Below are 19,488 nucleotides of genomic sequence, written 5' to 3' on the forward strand. Positions count from 1 at the left end.
TAAAACGTGGCTTTAGTTTTTTCTTTTTTGTTGCTGTGAAAATTAAATTAGATATTTATAAAGCTCCAAGGCACTCAAAAAATGTTAGTTTTTTTCACTTTCTATTTAGTCACTGTTTTTTACAAATAAATTATTCATGCCTTATTTGTTTAAATATATAATGAAGAAAAGATAATTATATAGATCCTTTGAATTTCAAAACAAGGTGCTTTCAAAAAACAAGAAATGAGGAAGATATAGTCAACAGTAAGCTGTTGCCTAATTCTTCCCTTAAGCAGCAATAACCTTACTGTAAGCATGTGTAATAACTATAAAAATAACATTAATGATGCAGTTAAACATTACCTTAAGAAAACAGTTGAAAATATTCTCTAAATGACAGTTTACCAAAATAATCCCCTGGTCTCCCACCCACCACTTTCTCTAGCTCCTTTGTTCTCAAAGGCTTACAAATCTGCTACAGCAATCAGCCAATATACAGCAAATCTAAATGGTGCCTTATTACTGTACAACTTTAAGATAATAGCAATAGAACCATTAGAAGATAATATAAAAGGCTACATGAGAGCTCTGAGTACCTACTCAAACTAAAAATTGGCTCTGAAGAAATAAAATTAGTTTGACTCCCATCTGCACTACTACACCAGTAACCAATTCAAGAACATGTGATAACGCTGAGATTAGAAAATCAAAGAATCTTAGCATAAGAGTCTAAAAATGACCAACGTGCAAGAAAAACTTCTGCATACTAAACTGTCAAATATTTGTGGCTGACAGAATTTTCACCTATGAGGATATGGACAGGTCTCAGATTTTAATTTATATTAGATACACTAGTCTCTATGTTCTGTGGATATTTAAGTATAAATTAATATAATCTCATCTCTCAGCAGTATTTAAAACAACAACAGTGGAAATAAAGTTATCACTGGTGTCCTGAGTCTGAAGGGCAAGGAAAAGCTACATTAATAGGAAGCAGGGTGGAGAGTATAAGCAGTAGAAGTTCACTTCACTGATGTTGGGGGGGTCTAGACTGTATTTCTGGTCTTATCACTATCATTGAATGAATGGATCCAACCAAGTAATTTTACATTTAATTCCTATTGTGTAAATTAAGAAGCAGACATCCAGGTTATCTTCCCTGGCTTTCTTTACCTATAAAATAAGGACAATATCAAATGGGGTACTTTGTAGATTAAATAAGATCAGAACGAAGTGTTTTGAATGATATAAATGAAAATGCTCCATTTTCCTAAGGACTAAACTGAAATGCAGGTTTCTAATTTTAATAATATAGGATTATACTTTTTCAGGAATGAAAAGAAGAGCATTAATTCTTGCCACGGCACTTGGTCTATATTTATGCTATGGCGAAACCACAATCTATCTTGTACTATGGCTAACTATATATACATATATTTTTTAAATAGGTGGTAAGTCATATGGGTATACCATTGTATCTTTTTTTAGGTATAACTGACATACAACATTAGTTTCAGGTTTACAACATAACGATTTGATATTTGTATATTTTGTGAAATGCATCGTATTTTTACCATTCTATTCTGGTCAACATTTAATTTCCACTTTTTAATTTTGCTATTATTGTGTTAAGGGGAATGTTCACGCTGATAACTCTTTTGGCACCGCAATGACTGTTTCTGTAAATTCCTAGACATACTACAGAATCACTGGATGAAAGGAACTGCATTTGAAAAGTTCAAATCTGATGCAGAAAGGCATACTTGTCAATGATTTCATCAGTCTATTAGGTCACACAACACTATTTTCTAACGTAACTATAAATTCAGGAAAACAATGCAACAAAAAGATAACAAAGCCCTAACAAATGTGAAAAACAAATGACCATCCAGGGGTTTTCTGTATAGCACTTCCTTGCTATACAGGTGAACAGACCAGGGATATTTGTGATCGTTACCTTTCTACTTAGAATATACCTGATCTCAGAAGGAGGAGAAATTATCCTAGTGCTTCTCTTCTGAGAGATCTTAGAAATCTTTCCTATTCATAACTGGGGTTTATAAGTGATCTACATAAATATTTTTAATAAAGGGAAAAAACTGTTTAAACAAACTGTTCTGTTTCTTAAAAAGGAAAAAAATTATTACAAGGTTTATAGATTACAGTTTCTACTTCCCAGTACAGGAATGCATACTGCAGAAAGCACCACATCACAGTGTTGCTGTGAGAACAGAAATATAGCTAATAAGAAAGCATAGAGCACAAGGCCTCACACTTGATTGTACAAATCAAAGTTGAAGCTGCATTGTACACTAAATTGGCCACCAGATGGCATGACAATTCCAAAGTCTCTTGAGGGAGAGCAAAGGTTATCAGTTTTTCAAACAGACCAATCATTGTGCTTTTTAATTTAAAAGCAAGATATTAGAAATCATTCATATTTTGATGGAATTTCATTTTATGAGGTAGTCATGGAGGAAAGAAACTTCTATATGCAACTATTGATTATGATCCCAAGTGGCACCCATTTTGTGATATGGGCTATGGAGAAAAAAAAAGTCAATCATCTTGCAACCATAATATTTTAAAGTTATAAAAGATTTTAGAGTCTAGCCACATCATTTTATAAATAAGGAAACTAATGTCAGGAGATGTAAAGAAACTTGGAAAAGGTCACACTGTTAATGGTAGCAATAAGTAAACTAAATTTAAGTTTTAATTTCTATTCCAGGGTTATTTTCACTACACAAAGAAGCATAATTTTACTTAAAAACCAAAACCAGTTATTTCTATGTAAGGTTAGATTTCAGATACAGACCTCAATTCTCCCCTTCCAATGTGTTCAGATAAACTTTAATGGTAAAACTTGATTTCAACAGCCTTAAGACCTTTACATTATTAAAACAAACCAACTAACCAACCAAAACACAAAAAAAATCCAGCAAAACAAATCTAGCTACAGATCCAGCTGACGTAGCTTCTGTCATATTTCATATCAGCAGTCAGCCAGTTACTCTGAGTCCATCTAAAAGAACATGGTAGCATGATACATTTTCCTACGTGAAAGAATTTTTTTTATTGTTTAAAATTCTTTAAATCTTGCCTCTACAAATTTGCCTATTTATTTTCCTTTAAACTCTATCCATAAAAGCAATCATTTTATAATGTAAAAGTTATGTAATCTGACCTAGAATTTCCCTAAATCCACAGATAGTACAGCATGTTAATACAAACTCAAATAAAAAGAATAAAATAAGATGTCCTACCTAAAATAACCTTTCCCATCATCTTCTTTTATTTCTAAAGACACAGAGAAGGTAAAGATGTCACTGTCAGGAGTCTGAGGTGCAGTAGTTGCTGAGAGGGGGGTCTGCTTGGCAGAACGGCGGAAGGCAGTGGCAAAACTGTAAAGTATCCGGCTCACCTACAACCAGACATGTTAGGAAATGGGCTGTTATCACAAGAATAAAATACTTTTGTTAAGGCTGAAGGTGACCTATGTTGTTTGAGGGGAGTAATTCATCTTTCCTCCACTGATTTCTTTTGACACATTATCTAATTTATTAGACCTATAAAGCAAGCAACACTAAAAATGGTCAGAGAAGAGGCTTTAAAAAAGAAGTGGTTGTGGGGCTTCCCTGGTGGCGCAGTGGTGGAGAGTCTGCCTGCCGATGCAGGGGACACGGGTTCGTGCCCCGGTCTGGGAAGATCCCACATGCCGCGGAGCGGCTGGGCCCGTGAGCCATGGACGCTGAGCCTGCGCATCCGGAGCCTGTGCTCCGCGACGGGAGAGGCCACAACTGTGAGAGGCCCGCATACCGCAAAAAAAAAAAAAAAAAGTGGTTGTGAATCCAACTGAAAGATGATTTCCAAAATTGTTAGGAATTACTTGAATGTATCTATTATAATAAAAATAATTCTACAAGTTTAGCTCTAAAAGAACGGTTTGCAAATACGTCATTGCTAGAACCAAGATGCCTATTTAACCCAATTAAGCAGCTGTCAATTGGTCTCAACAACGAGGTTCAGGTTAACCAAACTTTTAGTTTATTTACATTTCAGCCCATCCAGCTGAAATAAACAGTAGCAGAGAATTTCATTTGGCTTATAAATGACCATAATAAATACTATAATCATTTCAACGTAGTGAAGGTACAGATGAAGTTTCATTTGCAGACAGTTCCCTCTTAAGTACTTACAGCTTCTTGTATTTCACACCGGAAGACATGTATTCTGAAGAGCTCTGCATTGTAATGACTTTCAGTGAAAGCAAAACAGTCACTCTCAGGAGTTCCATCATGCCCTCTAACACAGAAGAGGATTTTGTAGATAGGGTAGTTTGCTATTTCAGTGTTTGTCTGAGGATCTAAGAGTCTGTTCAGAAAAAAAGATATAAAGAGATTAGAGGGACTGTAGACTATTTTCACTAAATCCATACTATGATTCAAGACTCATCTTTCTAGCAAAAAGATCATATAATCCATTTTTGGTATGCTAATCATATTAATCTTAAGTCTTGATAAGTAAGTCATATGTGAATTCTTAAAGTTACTGATTACACAATTCCATGATACTAAAAACTACATAACCCCATGTTTTAGGGAGGCAATCAGGAAAGCATAAACAGTATCAATGTTTCTTATATAGTCTGTAACTAAATAAAGATAATGGGTAAATTGGAATACCAAAATAGATCATTAAAGCTGTGCTTCTCATTATCTCCTAAAAGAATGACCTAATCTGCTTTATTATTTTAAAAAATAAAAAGGTGATGTGCTTTCTCAGAGCGAAACATGTTCTTTTGCTTCATGGCAAACAAGGGAGAGAAACTGTAAAAAATGTTAACACCTAAAAAAAGAAAATCATTAATAAAATCAAAAGGATGCCATTCACTGAAAATCAAAGGGATATCATTCATTCAAAAATGTATTCATTCAACAAATATTTATGTGATACCTACAACATTTCAGGCTCCATTCTGGGCACTGATGACACAGCTATGAAAGAAACTGAAAAAGAAATTATGCAATTTCAACATTGAATGGGCAGGGCCACTGATGGGAAAGCCCAGGGGATAATAGAAATACCTAAGAAGGGGACCTAATCCAAGTTCAAAGGCACTTTCATAAAGACTCTGAAAACATGGGGCGAGAGAAACTAGTTTTCTCATGTCTTTATAGAATTAAAATATATTAGAACAAAGTATAACTTCAGTTGGGGGGAATGACTATTGACTAAGAAGCACATAAAAATGAATGCTCATATAAAAATGAGTGCTAAGGAATTCCCTGATGGTCCAGTGGTTAGGACTTAGCGCTTTCACTGAGGTGGCCTGGTCAGGGAACTAAGATCCCACAAGCTGCAGTGCAGCCAAAGAAAAAGAAATAAACTTTATTACAAGAAAAAAAATGAGTGCTAAAAAAATTTTATTAAGTTTCACATTAATAAATACAATTAAAATTAATATTTGTGAGTCTTTGTGAAATAGTTCTTTAAATACTCAAGAGAAGAATTATATATGCAGATAACTGGAATATTAATTAATTAACTTACTACTACTGCTAACCAAATACAGCTACAACTCTACTACCATAAAAATCCAAAATGATTGAGGGTGGAGAAACAGATACTCTCATACACTGCTGATAGAAGTGTATGAACTAGATCAATATTTCTAGATGGCTATTTGGCAATGTATCAAAACCCATAAAAATGGGCAAATCTTTGGCCCAGTAAGTCTACCTTCTAGGAATTGATCCTAAGGAAATACAAAAATACATAAAAATTTAGCTAAAAAATAATTTATAAGAAAATTACAGGTAAAGCACTTACATGCTCATATAATAAAAGCTTAATATTCGCTATTATTAGTAGTACTTTTCTCATTAAAACAACTAAAATATGTAACATTAGAGATTGGTTATTTCTGAATAGCCCATCATGTGCCATCATAAGTTAAAATTTTTCAGCATATTTACTGATATGGAAAGAGATTCACAATATAAAAAACTAAGTGAGGAAAGCATGTTACAAGATGGTATGTATTATATTATTCCACTGTTGTTAAAAATGTTGATTCTAAGTTGTATAATTATACTTGCCCATATATGTAGGTATTTACACACATACACAAACATATACACATACAACTACACAAAAAGGGTCTTAATAAACCAAGATGTTAACTGTTATTTACCAACGGGAGAGTAGAATTAAGAATATTTTCCTAATCTAAAATATGGCACAAATGAACCTATCTACAAAACAGGAACAGACTCACAGACATAGAGAGCAGACTCATGGTTGCCAAGGGGGAGTGGGATGAGGGAGGGAAGGACTGGGGGTGTGGGGTTAGCAGGTGTAAACTATTATATAATAGGATAAATAAACAACAAGGTCCTACTGTGTAGCACAGGCAACTATATTCAATATCCGGTGATAAACCATACTGGAAAAAAATATTAAAGAAAAAAGAATGTCTATATGTGTATAACTGAGTCACTTTGCTGTACAGCAGAGATTGGCACATTGTAAATCAACTATACTTCAATAAAAAAAATTAAATTAAAAAAAGAGTATTTTCCTAAATTTTTGCTTGTTTGTGTCCTCTGATTTTTCTGAAATAAGTATGCATTTTTTATAATAAAGAAAAAGTTATTTTATTTCAGTTCTGTTCAACTCATTATTAGAGTTTTGTATTTAGCTAGTTAATACAGATATCTGACTGGCTACCTTTAATCACTGTTATCTGTTTCAGTTAGTATAAACAATAGCCATTTTGAGAGACTTTTCTGGGCCTCAGTTTCCTCATCTTAAAAATTTAGGATCTGTACTGGAATAGTTAATATTTACCAACAGGTTTCTGTAACTTCCAAAGTCAGCATGAAATCTCATACTGAACTAATATGTCAATCTAGTATTTGTACTGGGGGCACATGAGAAATATAAATTGTTAGGCAGACTCTTAGGTCAACATGTTTCAATAATCCCCAAAACATTTAAATTTCTAATGTGCTACACAGAACTGGGGTGGGGAAGAGTATAAAAAACTGTTCAAACAAGTGACTATTTTTCATAAAGGTCACAATCCTTGGAAGATGTGATAACTAAGTGCCAGATGAATTAAACATGAATAAAATAATTAGATTTTGTTCACTACTGCTTCTTTCTAAAACTATAGGTCAGAAATCTGATCAAATGTTATTGAATACAAACAGTTCAAGAAGCTGGTCTCACCTCACAGTTCCTTCAGATACGTTCGGCACTGACAGGGTTACATCTAGTGAAATCTGACACTGGCCCCTTAAGATGGACATCATCCTTAAGGCTTCCACTTCACTCCTGGGAGCATTTACTGAGGCACAGCCTAAATAAGTTAGTTTGCTGAAAACTACACTGTCCTCATCAGCCACTGGCGTGAAAGGACTAGACCCTTCAGAATCTGAAAGAAACAAGAAGGAGGTGATTATTTTCACTTTGATATTTTGTTGACATGAATATCAAGTAAAAATCTACACGTTACATTTAGGTTCTAAAATTAAATACTAAAGAGAGAATATGCCATTGCCCCAGAAGAAATGCCCATTAAAGCCAGAAATCTCACACCAGAACTCTGTCACCAACACTAAAAATTTTAGGTATGGCTGTAGTCTCAATCCCAAATCTAAACAGTGACCTGAGACTCAGATCTGATTTACCTTTCTGACTCCTCTAATTTGTTTTGACTTTATAATTTACATTTAGATCAAAAATACATTTAGTATTTTACCACCCTGAAAAATCCTATCTGTCTTCTTTCTGATCTGCTCTGTTATAATTATTTTTCTCATTCATCATTGTAGCTACTCTATCATGTTCTCAGTCCCCTTGCTTTCCCTTTCCCAATAAACATCTACAGTTTTAACACCCTACTTTCCCCAAAGCCTTTATAATTGCCTTTTTTCTCCTTCCTTGCTAAGTCTTTCAGCTCCCTTTTTTCAACTTGACCACTATTCCCGCCAAGCTATTAAAGGCCTGGGGCAAACATCTCTTCACCAAGCATTATTCCTCTATTTCTCCAACACTATACTCAAATTCCTTCTTTCCTGGAAAAAGATCCTTAAATACTCTAAGACTCCCTCAATGTCTTATAGCTACTGTTTCTCTTTCTGTGGTATAAATGACATACATTTAGAGTGGACATATGTATAATTGATTCACTTTGCTGCACACCTGAAACCAGAACAACATTGTAAATCAACACTATCCCAATAAAAAATTTTTTTAAACTGACATACATTTAAAGGGAAATCAGAATAGTACATATATTTACTCCTCTCACATCCCCCTAAATCTAGAATCTGAAGATTCTAGAGAACATAGATAATGGTTTTTGCTTGCTTTGAATCAAACCTAGTACAGAATGGACACTCAAATATTAAAAACAATAACCTTCAGTTATGCAAGCAATGCAGCAATCCTAACCTCCTTGTCCAGGTTTCACTGGCAGGCTCATCTCTGGTTTCTGGAGCCCTACTAATGACACAGGGTTAATGGTGGATGAAGCTGAGAGTTGATTAGAAAGAGGTCCATCTCCTTCGCCATCCAACTGTGACCTTTCCACAAGCTCCTTGTCCCCTGGCTGGTCGTCCATTGGAGGATCCATCAGCACATCTGCTAGCTCTTTTTGCAGCTGCTGTTCACTTCCATTCCCTATAATCTAAGGGTCACAAATATATGCAATCAACAAAATGAGAGAGGCCAGTACTGATTTAAATGGGTCCACATCTAGAGAAAATCATCAGCAATTCTTTTGATATACAGATATCTTCTGAATGTCTTTAAAAAACAGAATAAATCAAGATCTATAATAAATAAGAGCTGCAGCTGCTCTCTTAATTCATACAGCTTTTCATGAAAAAGTGTATAGTGAATTTGAGACCAATACCCAGAAATATATGTGATAGTCTGTCAATTTTATTAAGTTTTCTACCGTGTCCTAAACTAATTAACAACTAAAATATTTGTAATTTTACTTGTATGATGAGAAATAAAGCTTGTTAAGAGGAGAAGCTTCTTGGACTTGCCTGGTGGTGCAGTGGTTAAGAATCCACCTGCCAATGGAGGGGACACGGGTTCGAGCCCTGGTCCGGGAAGATCCCACATGCCGCAGAGCAACTAAGCCCATGCGCCACAACTACTGAGCCTGTGCTCTAGAGCCCGCAAGCCACAACTACTGAGCTTTGCCAAAAAACTAGCTAGTTTTTTGCCAAAAAACTACTGCGTGCCAAAACTACTGCAGCCCGCGCGCCTAGAGCCCATGCTCCGCAACAAGAGAAGCCACCACAATGAGAAGCTCGCACACCAAAACGAAGAGTAGCCCCCCTGCTCGCCACAACTAGAGAAAGCCCACGCGCAGCAACAAAGATCCAACACAGCCAAAAGTTAATTAATTTTAAAAAAGAGGAGAAGCTTCTCTTATGCTTAAGGAAAAGGGAAAATGTGTTTGCTCCCGAAAATTATCAGTAGAAACATACTTATTAGGTAGTAAATCATCACATGCATTTTTACCACCCTTGCTATAAGTTAAGTCTCCTGTATTTCTGAGGGAGACTTCGCTGACATAAATAGTTCTTAAAGTTCTGAGACATTTGAATAAAGCTGGGGAGATGCACGTATAAAATGACCCTGAGGAACAGAAGCATTCCTTTTCAACGTCAAGTATTTTTCTAGAGTCATGATGGTTTATTATTAGTTGCTCAACAAGGAAGTAAACAAGTGCAGAATCAGGTGGAGAATCAGGTGCCCAACGCTAAGGAAAACCACAAGTGACAAAACCCAGTATTGTCACCAAATGCTTATTCAAGAAATACTAGAAAAATTAACAAGAGAATTAATTTACGAAAAGGAAATCATGATGAAAAAAAAAGTGTGCTGATTTAGGAGGGTTTCTGAAGACTAAGACCTGACAAAAAGTTAAAATGGGTGGGGCTATGAGATTGTTAAAGACAATGAGGTCTTCCCAGTAAAATTAAGACACAGTTAAGAAGCAAAATTCCAATAACATAGGTACTCTGGACTACTAAGGAACCCAGTTCAAACATCTTTTGTAACTCCATAAAATTCAAGTCCCTTTGGCTGTAAACTATGATTGAGAAACAGTCGTAAGTCTTTTTTGCTTCATTTTCCCAAGGAAATTCTAACATGTCAGCTATTCTTGCCTTGGAAATAAGGGCCGGAGAGGTGTTCAGTCTCTGGTTTCAATGACAGCATCTGTTTTTGTGAACTTCCTTTTATATTCAGAGTTACTGCTATTGGAACTACAATTCAGTCAAATAAGTTTAACTCTTTGCTATGACTGATCCTATACATCACAAGTGTAATCAAATTTCTTTTTTCAGAAGTTCTCCTTTCAAAAGTTTTTTAAAGCATCTAGAAAACAAACTAGAGCTTAGTTCTAATTAACCTCTTATTTTTTCAGAACTGGATAAGAAATACTGCAGGAATCACCTGCAGGAAATAAGAGATAGCCTAATTGAATCTAAACCATTGTCCAAGTGGAAGGAGAAATAACATAAGTAGGATATTTACAGCTCCCTAAAATCAGATGAAGAAAAGATATTAGACTCCATGTTTAAGCAATTAGTAATGATAATTGGGAAGGTTACCATTAAAGAGCAAACTAAACTGAAGACATTTTACATGCTATGAGGTACTGTTTTTTCTTTGGTATATAGGCTAAATAAACTCAAGTTTTCTTTTGGATAGGCTACCTCCACTGTAATATATTTACAAACCCTGAAAGAAACATGTTTATATGTTTGCCTTTTGTGTTTATACATGTTTATCTGCATTCTTCCCTTGTTTATAAAGTCTGTAAACGCAAGAACTGCCTTCTATTTCCTTAACTCTTCCTTAAAGGGTAGGAAAAAGAAATGCACACACACAAAAATGATTTTTAAAAGCTGCTTAAAAATAGCAACCTAACTTATGCTTTGAATAATTAGGTCCAATACAGTACTCAGCACTTACCATGTTAGATCATTTGTGCACCTTCAATCCAATTTCAAACTTAACTATCTGTCACATAATTTAATACTTATCTCAATTAAGTTTTTCGTTTTTTAAAAGACAGTCAATTAATCTTCCCTAGGCTTATCTGGGAAACACTCAGCAATGCTTTTCAAGGTTCTCAAGCTTTGGCATGCCTAAGAATCACCTGGTGAACTTGTTGAAACACAATCTGTTGGGCCCTAACAAGAATTCCCATTCAGTAAGGCTGGGATGGGCCTGATAATTTGAATTTTTAAAAAGTTTCCAGGAGATGGTGATGCTGCTAGTCTGGAGACCACACTCTAACAACCAACCTTAGATTAATGGTTCTTAACCATGCCTAAACAACACAATTACCAATATCACCAGGGAGCATGTTAAAATTAAAATACCTGATCCTCCCTCTATCCCCTCACCTCCTACCCTAGCAACTAAATCAGTCTCAGAGATAAAGCCTTGGCATATGCATTTTCAAGAACCTCCACAGGTGATTTACAAAACAAGTGGCAGGCCAGATTAGGCCAGCAGGCTATAGTTTGTTAACCCCTCGTATAAATGAACAGCTTAAATCAGCAACTGCTTGTCTGACTTCTTGTCATAACAAAAATAAACTCATTATTAGCATGGCTTTCTGTTCCTTGCTGCTAACAGCATTCCTAACAGATACCACGATGATCTCTAAAATAAATGTAGTTGCAGGTAAAGTAATCAAGACACGGTATTAGTGAAAGGACAGATAATACAGAACAAGGAAACAAAATAGAATCCAGAAATAGACCCACACATACATGGCCAATTGGTTTCAACAAAGTTGGCCAGATAATTCAACAGAGAAAGGTAATAAAATAAAACAAATGGTGGTGGAACAATTAACTTGACATCATACATATGCAAAAACATCAATCTCTTTACGTCACATACAAAATTAATGCAAAATGGACTGCAGATCTAAATGTAAATCCTAAAACTACAATATTTACAGAAGAAAACACAGGAAAAAATCTTTGTAATTCTGGGACACAAAGATTTCTTAGGACACAAAAAGTATGCATAAAAGAGAAACATGAAGCACTTTATTAAACTAGAAACTGCTGCTTGGAAAACACTGTTCACAGAATGAAAAGACAAGCCGCAGACTTCAAGAAAATATTTACAAATCGTATGTCTGTTGAAGGAATTATATCCAAAATATACACAAAATTCTTATAACTCAATAATAAAACAAGCAACCCAATTTAAATAAAGGGCATTTCACGCAAGAAGACAATGCAAATAAGCACTTGAAAGAAACTCAGTATCATTAACCATTAGGGAAACTGACACCACTATAGGATGCCGCTATATACCTATAAGAATGGCTAAAATTAAAAACAAAACAATCCTGAAAATACCAAGCGCTGGCAAGAATGTGGAGCAACTGAAAAATGCTCATACACTGCTGGTGGGAATACAAAATGGTACAGTCACTTTATGTAAATTTTATAAAGTTAAACATACACTTATCTATGACTCACTCCTAGGTGTTTACCCAAGAAAAATAAAAATACATGTCTATACAAAGACCTGTCTGTGAATGTTTATAGCAGCATTATTCATAATTGCCAAAAACTGAATACAAAGTAAATGTTTATCAGCTGGTGAATGGATGAACAAACTGCCACTGATACTAAAATAACATGGATAAATCTCAAAAGCATTATTCTAAGTAAAAGAAGTGGACACAAAAGGCTATATACTGTATGATTCAATTTACATGGCATTCCAGAAAAGGCAAAACTATAGAGACAGAAATCAGATCACTGATTGTCAGAGGCTGGGAAGGGGAAAGATGAATGACTAAAAAGAACTATAAAGGGACTTTCTGGAGTAATGAAAATATTCTGTATCTTGACTGTGGTGGTCGTGGTGATTACGTAAGAGTTTACATTCATTAAAGTTCATAGAACTGTATACCTAAAAGGGCTGTATTTTACTGTGTGTAAATTTTACCTCAATAGACTTAAACTTGGAAGGGGATATTCATAGCGGGAGAGGCTATGCATGTGTTGGGGCAAAGGTTATATGGGAAATCTCTGTACCTTCCTCTCAATTTTGCTGTGAATCTAAAACTGCTCTTTTAAAAAAGGCTATTTTTTAAAATAGAAAAAAATGTGGTTTCTATGAAAGATGCAATTTTGAGAACACAACTGTTCCTTTTCTCTACATGCCCCTCAAAAGGTGTTCGTCCAGGATTCTGGTTTTGGCAATAACTTCATTTTACAGATTTTCCTGTGCCATTTCATCCAATCCCAACGATACATAAACAATCCCTAATATACATCTACAACCCCTCTCTATCTAGTGGACAGACACCTTCAGCTAGATACTCCAAACTTACGTCAAAACTTAACTCTAATTCTCTTCCTGCATCTTTAAAAAAAAAATTAATGAATTGCACTACTTTCCACTCAGTTACCAAATGAAGGATTACAGTCATCCTTCACTCCTCTCATTTCCACACTACTCACAAACCCTACTGCTCCTTGCTCAACTGCCCATTTTTTCCCCTCTGTCTCTCTGCATAGCTAACACCACAGGAATCTCTTTCATTTTACATAAGCCTACCTACTGGAAAGGTAGTAGTTTCCCTGCCTTCTTTCTCACTCTCCTCTGATTTATCATTCATATGGCCATTCAAATTACAAGTGCAAATCTTAGTTCTGATCAAGCACTGCCTTATTTTTATACCCTCCAATGTTTCCTCAACGTCCATCAGATAATGCCCATATTCATTACTATGTTCTATGAGTTTCTCACAACTCTGCCCAATTTACTTTTCCATCTCTTATCTGTCACATCAAACTACTCAAACTCCCCAAGACACACCATAAACCTTTAAACATCTAGACTTTGCACAGACCGTTCCCTTTCCTGGAAAGCCTTCCTCTCCTTTGCCTTTCTACTCTTAAAGACCAAGCTTAAACTCTGTTACCTCCTCTGAGAGATCTTAAGCCTGATATATGCGGTTTAATCACTCCCTCCTTAGAGAGTGCTATCAAAATATTAGCATACTTGTTTATTCCAGCATTGCTACTTGTTTTAGAGAATATTTGCTTAGTGGGCCTCTTCAACCAGACTGGGCATTATTAGATAGCAGAGACTGTTTCTTCAATTATCTTTATATTCCCAAAGCTTCAGGTAGCTGAGGGTAGAGAGTATATCTACAATACATGTTTAATGAACTGAATTTTATAAATGCCAAGAATAAAAGCCAAAGTATTCTTTTATCCAATTTGGATATTGGGTATTCTACAGATTTTGGTTTAGTGCTAGAAAAGGAAATCTGAAAGATTTTAGCTTTGTTAATGACTTAAAAATAAAACAAAAACAAATACCATTTCCTATTATGAGTGTCATTAAAGTATCATTAAACCTGAACATTTTATAAGTGTCATTAAAGTTTAACATTTACCATAAGAATACTGGGCAGGACCAAATAGCATGCTACAAAATGCAAACAATTATCTTTATTTTGAAACCCAAAAAAGACTTCTAACTTAATTTAGCCCAAATATAAAAATAAAAAAGCAAAGCCGGTATGTACAGATAATACAACTAAGAATCATATTTAGATTTGTGTTCATCTCCACGTAATCTTTAAGAAGAGGAAGGGAGAGTTCTTTTAAAATACTCCTGAATTGAGAAGAAAAAAACATTAAATAGCCAAACACAGACATGAATGTTTGCAAGGACAGAGACTATTCAGTGAATGATTTATTCGTAATTCTACTTACAAAGTAGAGTAGTGGTAAACAAATCAAAAACAAAAAACACAACTGGAACAAGAGTTGGCTTGTGGCACACATCACAGGCTGTGTGAACAGGACCCCCCTGGGACTGCACAGTGTAGCTTACACAACTGTACTTAGTAGTCCTACTTGGGCTCCACAATAAGACAGATCTGAGTTGGGGACATGCCTCTAACACTAACTCTATTGGCTATGGACAAATTAACCTCTAGAAGCCACAACTGTCTCATCTCTAAAATGAGAATGTTGGACTTCCCCGGTGGCACAGTGGTTAAAAAATCCGCCTGCCAATGCAGGAGACACAGGTTCGATTCCCAGTCTGGGAAGATCCCACATGCCGCGGAGCAGTTAAGCCCGTTCGCCACAACTACTGAAGCCCACATGCCACAACTACTGAGCCCACGTGCTGCGACTACTGAAGCTTGCGTGCCCAGAACCCGTGCTCCGCAACAAGAGAAATGACCTCAACGAGAACTCTGCGCACTGCAATGAAGAGTAGCCCCTGCTCGCTGCAACTAGAGAAAGCCCGCACTCAGCAACGAAGACCCAGCGCAGCCAAATAAATAAGTAAATAAAATGAGAATGTTAATACCTATCTCACAAGACTGTCATGTTTCAATGATTCAGTAATATGATCACTGGACACTTATTATTTACATTATAGGCAGGCACTGAATCGTGATTTTTATAGGGATTGTCTCACTTCTCACATCACATTACATGCCAACTAGTAAGCATCCAACTAATATCTCCCTACCCAACTTTCAACTATTTCTAAATAAACTCTAGTCCACCTACGGGAGGTGAAGTTAAAAAAACAAATAATGGGCTTCCCTTTATTAAGCCCAAATAATGGGCTTAACCGCGCAGCGGTTGAGAGTCTGCCTGCCGATGCAGGGGACACGGGTTCGTGCCCCGGTCCGGGAAGATCCCACATGCTGTGGAGCGGCTGGGCCCGTGAGCCATGGCCGCTGAGCCTGCGCGTCCGGAGCCTGTGCTCCGCAACGGGAGAGGCCACAACAGTGAGAGGCCTGCATACCGCAAAAAAAACCCACCAAAAAACCAAAAAAAAAACCAAATAATAACTTTTTAAAAAGTAGTTCTTCTACTTTCCTTGGTCCAAAGAAAACTAAGAACACACCCACTATTTATGTGCAAAAGAAGCATTACTGGAATAACATCTGTCCTTTCTAAATAATATCAAATAAAGGTAATAATTTGAATGGTAGAATTGGCTACAAGCCCATTTCCTTGAGAGCAAAACTACATTTATGGAATCAAAGGACAAAATGTTCCAAAGGCAATATCCAGTCATTTCCTGGTCTTAATTTTCTGCTTCTAACCTTATAGCTCCTGTTTCCCTTCACTGCAACAATACCAACTAGGCTCTACTTGATTTACCAGTTATAAAAAGCTACTTTAGGCAGTTTGAGATGCTTTTACAGTAGAGATTTTATGTCTTCAAGAAAGCATGCTTAGGAAATGAAAGTGTGTGCTAGAAAAATCCACAATCAGAAAATTAAAGATAAATTCCTGATGATCTACAGTTCCCACTACTTACGTCATACTGCAGTGAAAATACAAATGAAAATGGTTCAAACTAAGTAATTTTACTCAGCTTCAGGTTAAGAGCTGAACCATTTCAAAACAAGTATACAAATCTCGTCTTATCAGAAAGCAAGGCACAGGGCTTCCCTGGTGGCGCAGTGGTTAAGAATTCGTCTGCCAATGCAAGGGACACGGGTTTGAGCCCTGGTCTGGAAGATCCCACATGCCGTGGGGCAACTAAGCCCATGTGCCACAACTAATGAGCCTGCACTCTAGAGTCCGCGAACCACGACTACTGAGCCCATGTGCCAAACTACTGAAACCCGCACGCCTAGAGCCCATGCTCCACAACAAGAGAAGCCACTGCAATGAGAAGCCTGCGCACCGCAACAAAGGGTAGCCCCCAGGGCTTCCCTGGTGGCGCAGTGGTTGAGAGTCTGCCTGCCAATGCAGGGACACAGGTTCGTGCCCTGGTCCAGGAAGATACCAAGTGCCGCGGAGCAGCTGGTCCCATCAGCCATGGCCGCTGAGCCTGCGCGTCTGGAGCCTGTGCTCCGCAACGGGAGAGGCCACAGAAGTGAGAGGCCCGCGTACCACAAAAAAAAAAAAAAAGGTCAACTGGGACTTCCCTGGTGGCTCAGTGGTTAAGAATCTACCTGCCAATGCAGAGGACATGGGTTCGATCCCTGGTCCAGGAAGATCCCACATGCCACGGAGCAACTAAGCCCATGCACCACAACTACTGAGCCTGTACGCCCTAGAGCCCGCACGACGCAACTACTGAGCCCATGTGCCACAAACTACTGAAGCCTGCGTGCTGCAACTACTGAATCCACGTGCTGCAACTACTGAAGCCTGCGCACCTAGAGCCCGTGCTCCGCAACGAGAAGCCACCGCAATGAGAAGCCTGCGCACCACAACGAACAGTAGCCCCTGCTCGCCGCAACTCGAGAAAGCCCGTGCGCACCAACGAAGACCCAACGCAGCCAAAAAAACCCAAAATAAATGTCAATTGAAGAAGGACCCAAAATACTTATGAATGTTTTGCTAAATAATGGGATTATGGCTAGGTTTTACTTACTTTTCTTATTGTCTGGGTTTTCTAAAGTAAGCATATATTATTTTTATAATTACAGAAAAAAATGACAAAAAGGCTATTCGCATCTTGGGAGAAAAAGAAAAGCAAGCACATTCAATTCTACTGCATGCAGTGGTCCCGACTCCAGGCTCTTTCAAGCCTCTTGATCTTTCCACATGTCACAGACTCTCTTCTTTGGGAAATTCTTAATGACTCTTTAATGCTCTGCTGAATTGTTACCTACTCTATGAAAACCTTTCTTTTCTTCTTCAGGCAACAATTATGTTCTCATATAATTCTGCTCATATCTATATTCCAGCAATTGATGAATTTTGTCATGATGACGTATTTACTTAAGTGTCTCCCCCGCCACCAGTCTGATCCCCTTAATTAAACTGTGTGTTCATGGTTCACTAACTCTGCTTGAATAAAAGATCTGCATTTTGGGGGCTTCCCTGGTGGCGCAGTGGTTGAGAGTCCGCCTGCTGATGCAGGGGACATGGGTTCGTGCCCCGGTCTGGGAGGATCCCACATGCTGTGGAGCAGCTGGGCCCGTGAGCCATCGCCGCTGAGCCTGCGCGTCCAGAGCCTGTGCTCTGCAACGGGAGAGGCCACAACAGTGAGAGGCCCGCATACCGCAAAAAAAAAAAAAAAAAAAGATCTGCATTTTAGAGGACAAGATCAACTGACTCCAATACAATTTCAGAAACTGAGTCAGAAGATTAGTCTAGGCAGTACTAAGTGAGAAGGAGTGACTTCTGTAGCTGCTAACTACTTTAATAAAGCCTGGCAACTTTTCTCAACCAAAATAATGTCAGCTGGATTTTTCAAGAAGAAAATTCTATGAAGATTAAAAAGCTTAAAAAAATCCTCTAACTGAACTTTCTGCCTCAGCAGTACTATCTCATCAATGTACCCCAACCAACATTTAAAGAGTATCTTTGGCAAAGAGCTAAACGGTGTAAGATTCCTACACCAGGGAAGTGAAGCAGAGAAAATGCAACATGTTCTGAACTTATGGAAAATTCTGATTTTGATGTGAGTTGTCAAAACATTTCATAAAGAAAAATACCTGTGTTTTTTATAACTACACTATCACATAAAGCTTTCCTTTAAAGGGTTTAACCGAAGCATTATCCTCTCTGAGAAGCCTTCCCCCTGACTCCTCCCCCAAGCTGAGATAAGTTTCTACCTGCTCTGTTCTATAGCATCCTTTTGTTAACCTCTATCACAGCACTGATCTAATTATACTCATGTTGAAAATTAAATATGGCCACAAAATCTCTACAGTTCCTCCATCAAGAGATATAGTCTATTTCTCTAATCCCATGAATGTGGGCTGGCATTGTGGCTTGTTCTTCTACAACAGAATGTGGTAGAAGTGACACCATGTAACTTATAAGCTTTAGCCTTAAAAGAGGTCTTACAGTTTTCACGTCTGCCCTAAGACCACCATGCTGTGAAGAAGCCTAAGTTGAAAACCACATGGAAAGAGAGACCCAGTCAAGCCCAGTCACCAGCCAACGCACCAGCTGAATGAAGCTGTATGAGCCTAAGCAAGACTAGCAAAACTACCCAGTCAATCCGTAAGATCATGAGAAATAATAGTTTTTCAAACCTGAGTTAGTTTGTTACAAAGCAAAGACTAGTAGAAATCACTGCAACAACATTTTTAACAAGTGTCATCTACCCTAAGCTATAAGCATCTTGAGGACATGAACTATGTCCTATTCATCTTGATTCTCATTCAGCCTTTTAAGAAGTATTCTTTGGCTGTGATGTTCTACAGTTTCACTGTCATCCTGGTTGGGACTCATTCTGTTTTTTTAAGCTGAGGGTTTATATCCTTTATCACTTTCGGAAGATATTCAGCTATTACACCAATTTCCTTCTCCCTCATTCTATTTTTTTTTTTTTTTTTTTTTGGTTGCGCTGCGCGGCATGCAGGATCTTAGTTCCCCGACCAGGAATCCAACCCGTGACCCCTGCAGTGGAAGCACGGAGTTCTATTTTCTGGGTAATTTCCTCAGATTCATTTTGTAGGTTGCACCTTTAATTTCA

General features: G+C 37.3%; 1 protein-coding gene across 9 annotated transcripts in view; it reads right to left on the reverse strand.

The window, feature by feature from the left end:
* Positions 1-19,488, reverse strand: part of RABGAP1 (RAB GTPase activating protein 1) — a 160,433-nt gene that overhangs the window by 102,707 nt on the left and 38,238 nt on the right. For 8 of the 9 annotated variants that reach the window (XM_032634102.1, XM_032634105.1, XM_032634104.1 and 5 more), the window contains 4 exons: positions 8,446-8,680; positions 7,219-7,423; positions 4,182-4,356; positions 3,249-3,406 (listed from right to left, as the gene is read on the reverse strand). In XM_032634102.1, the coding sequence (XP_032489993.1) occupies positions 3,249-3,406; positions 4,182-4,356; positions 7,219-7,423; positions 8,446-8,680 (773 nt within the window). Of the gene's footprint in view, positions 1-3,248; positions 3,407-4,181; positions 4,357-7,218; positions 7,424-8,412; positions 8,681-19,488 lie in introns of all 9 variants that reach the window. The other variant, XM_032634106.1, reaches the window with a different exon arrangement.

The sequence above is a fragment of the Phocoena sinus genome, chromosome 6, assembly GCF_008692025.1.
Source record: "Phocoena sinus isolate mPhoSin1 chromosome 6, mPhoSin1.pri, whole genome shotgun sequence".
Lineage (NCBI taxonomy): Eukaryota > Metazoa > Chordata > Mammalia > Artiodactyla > Phocoenidae > Phocoena > Phocoena sinus.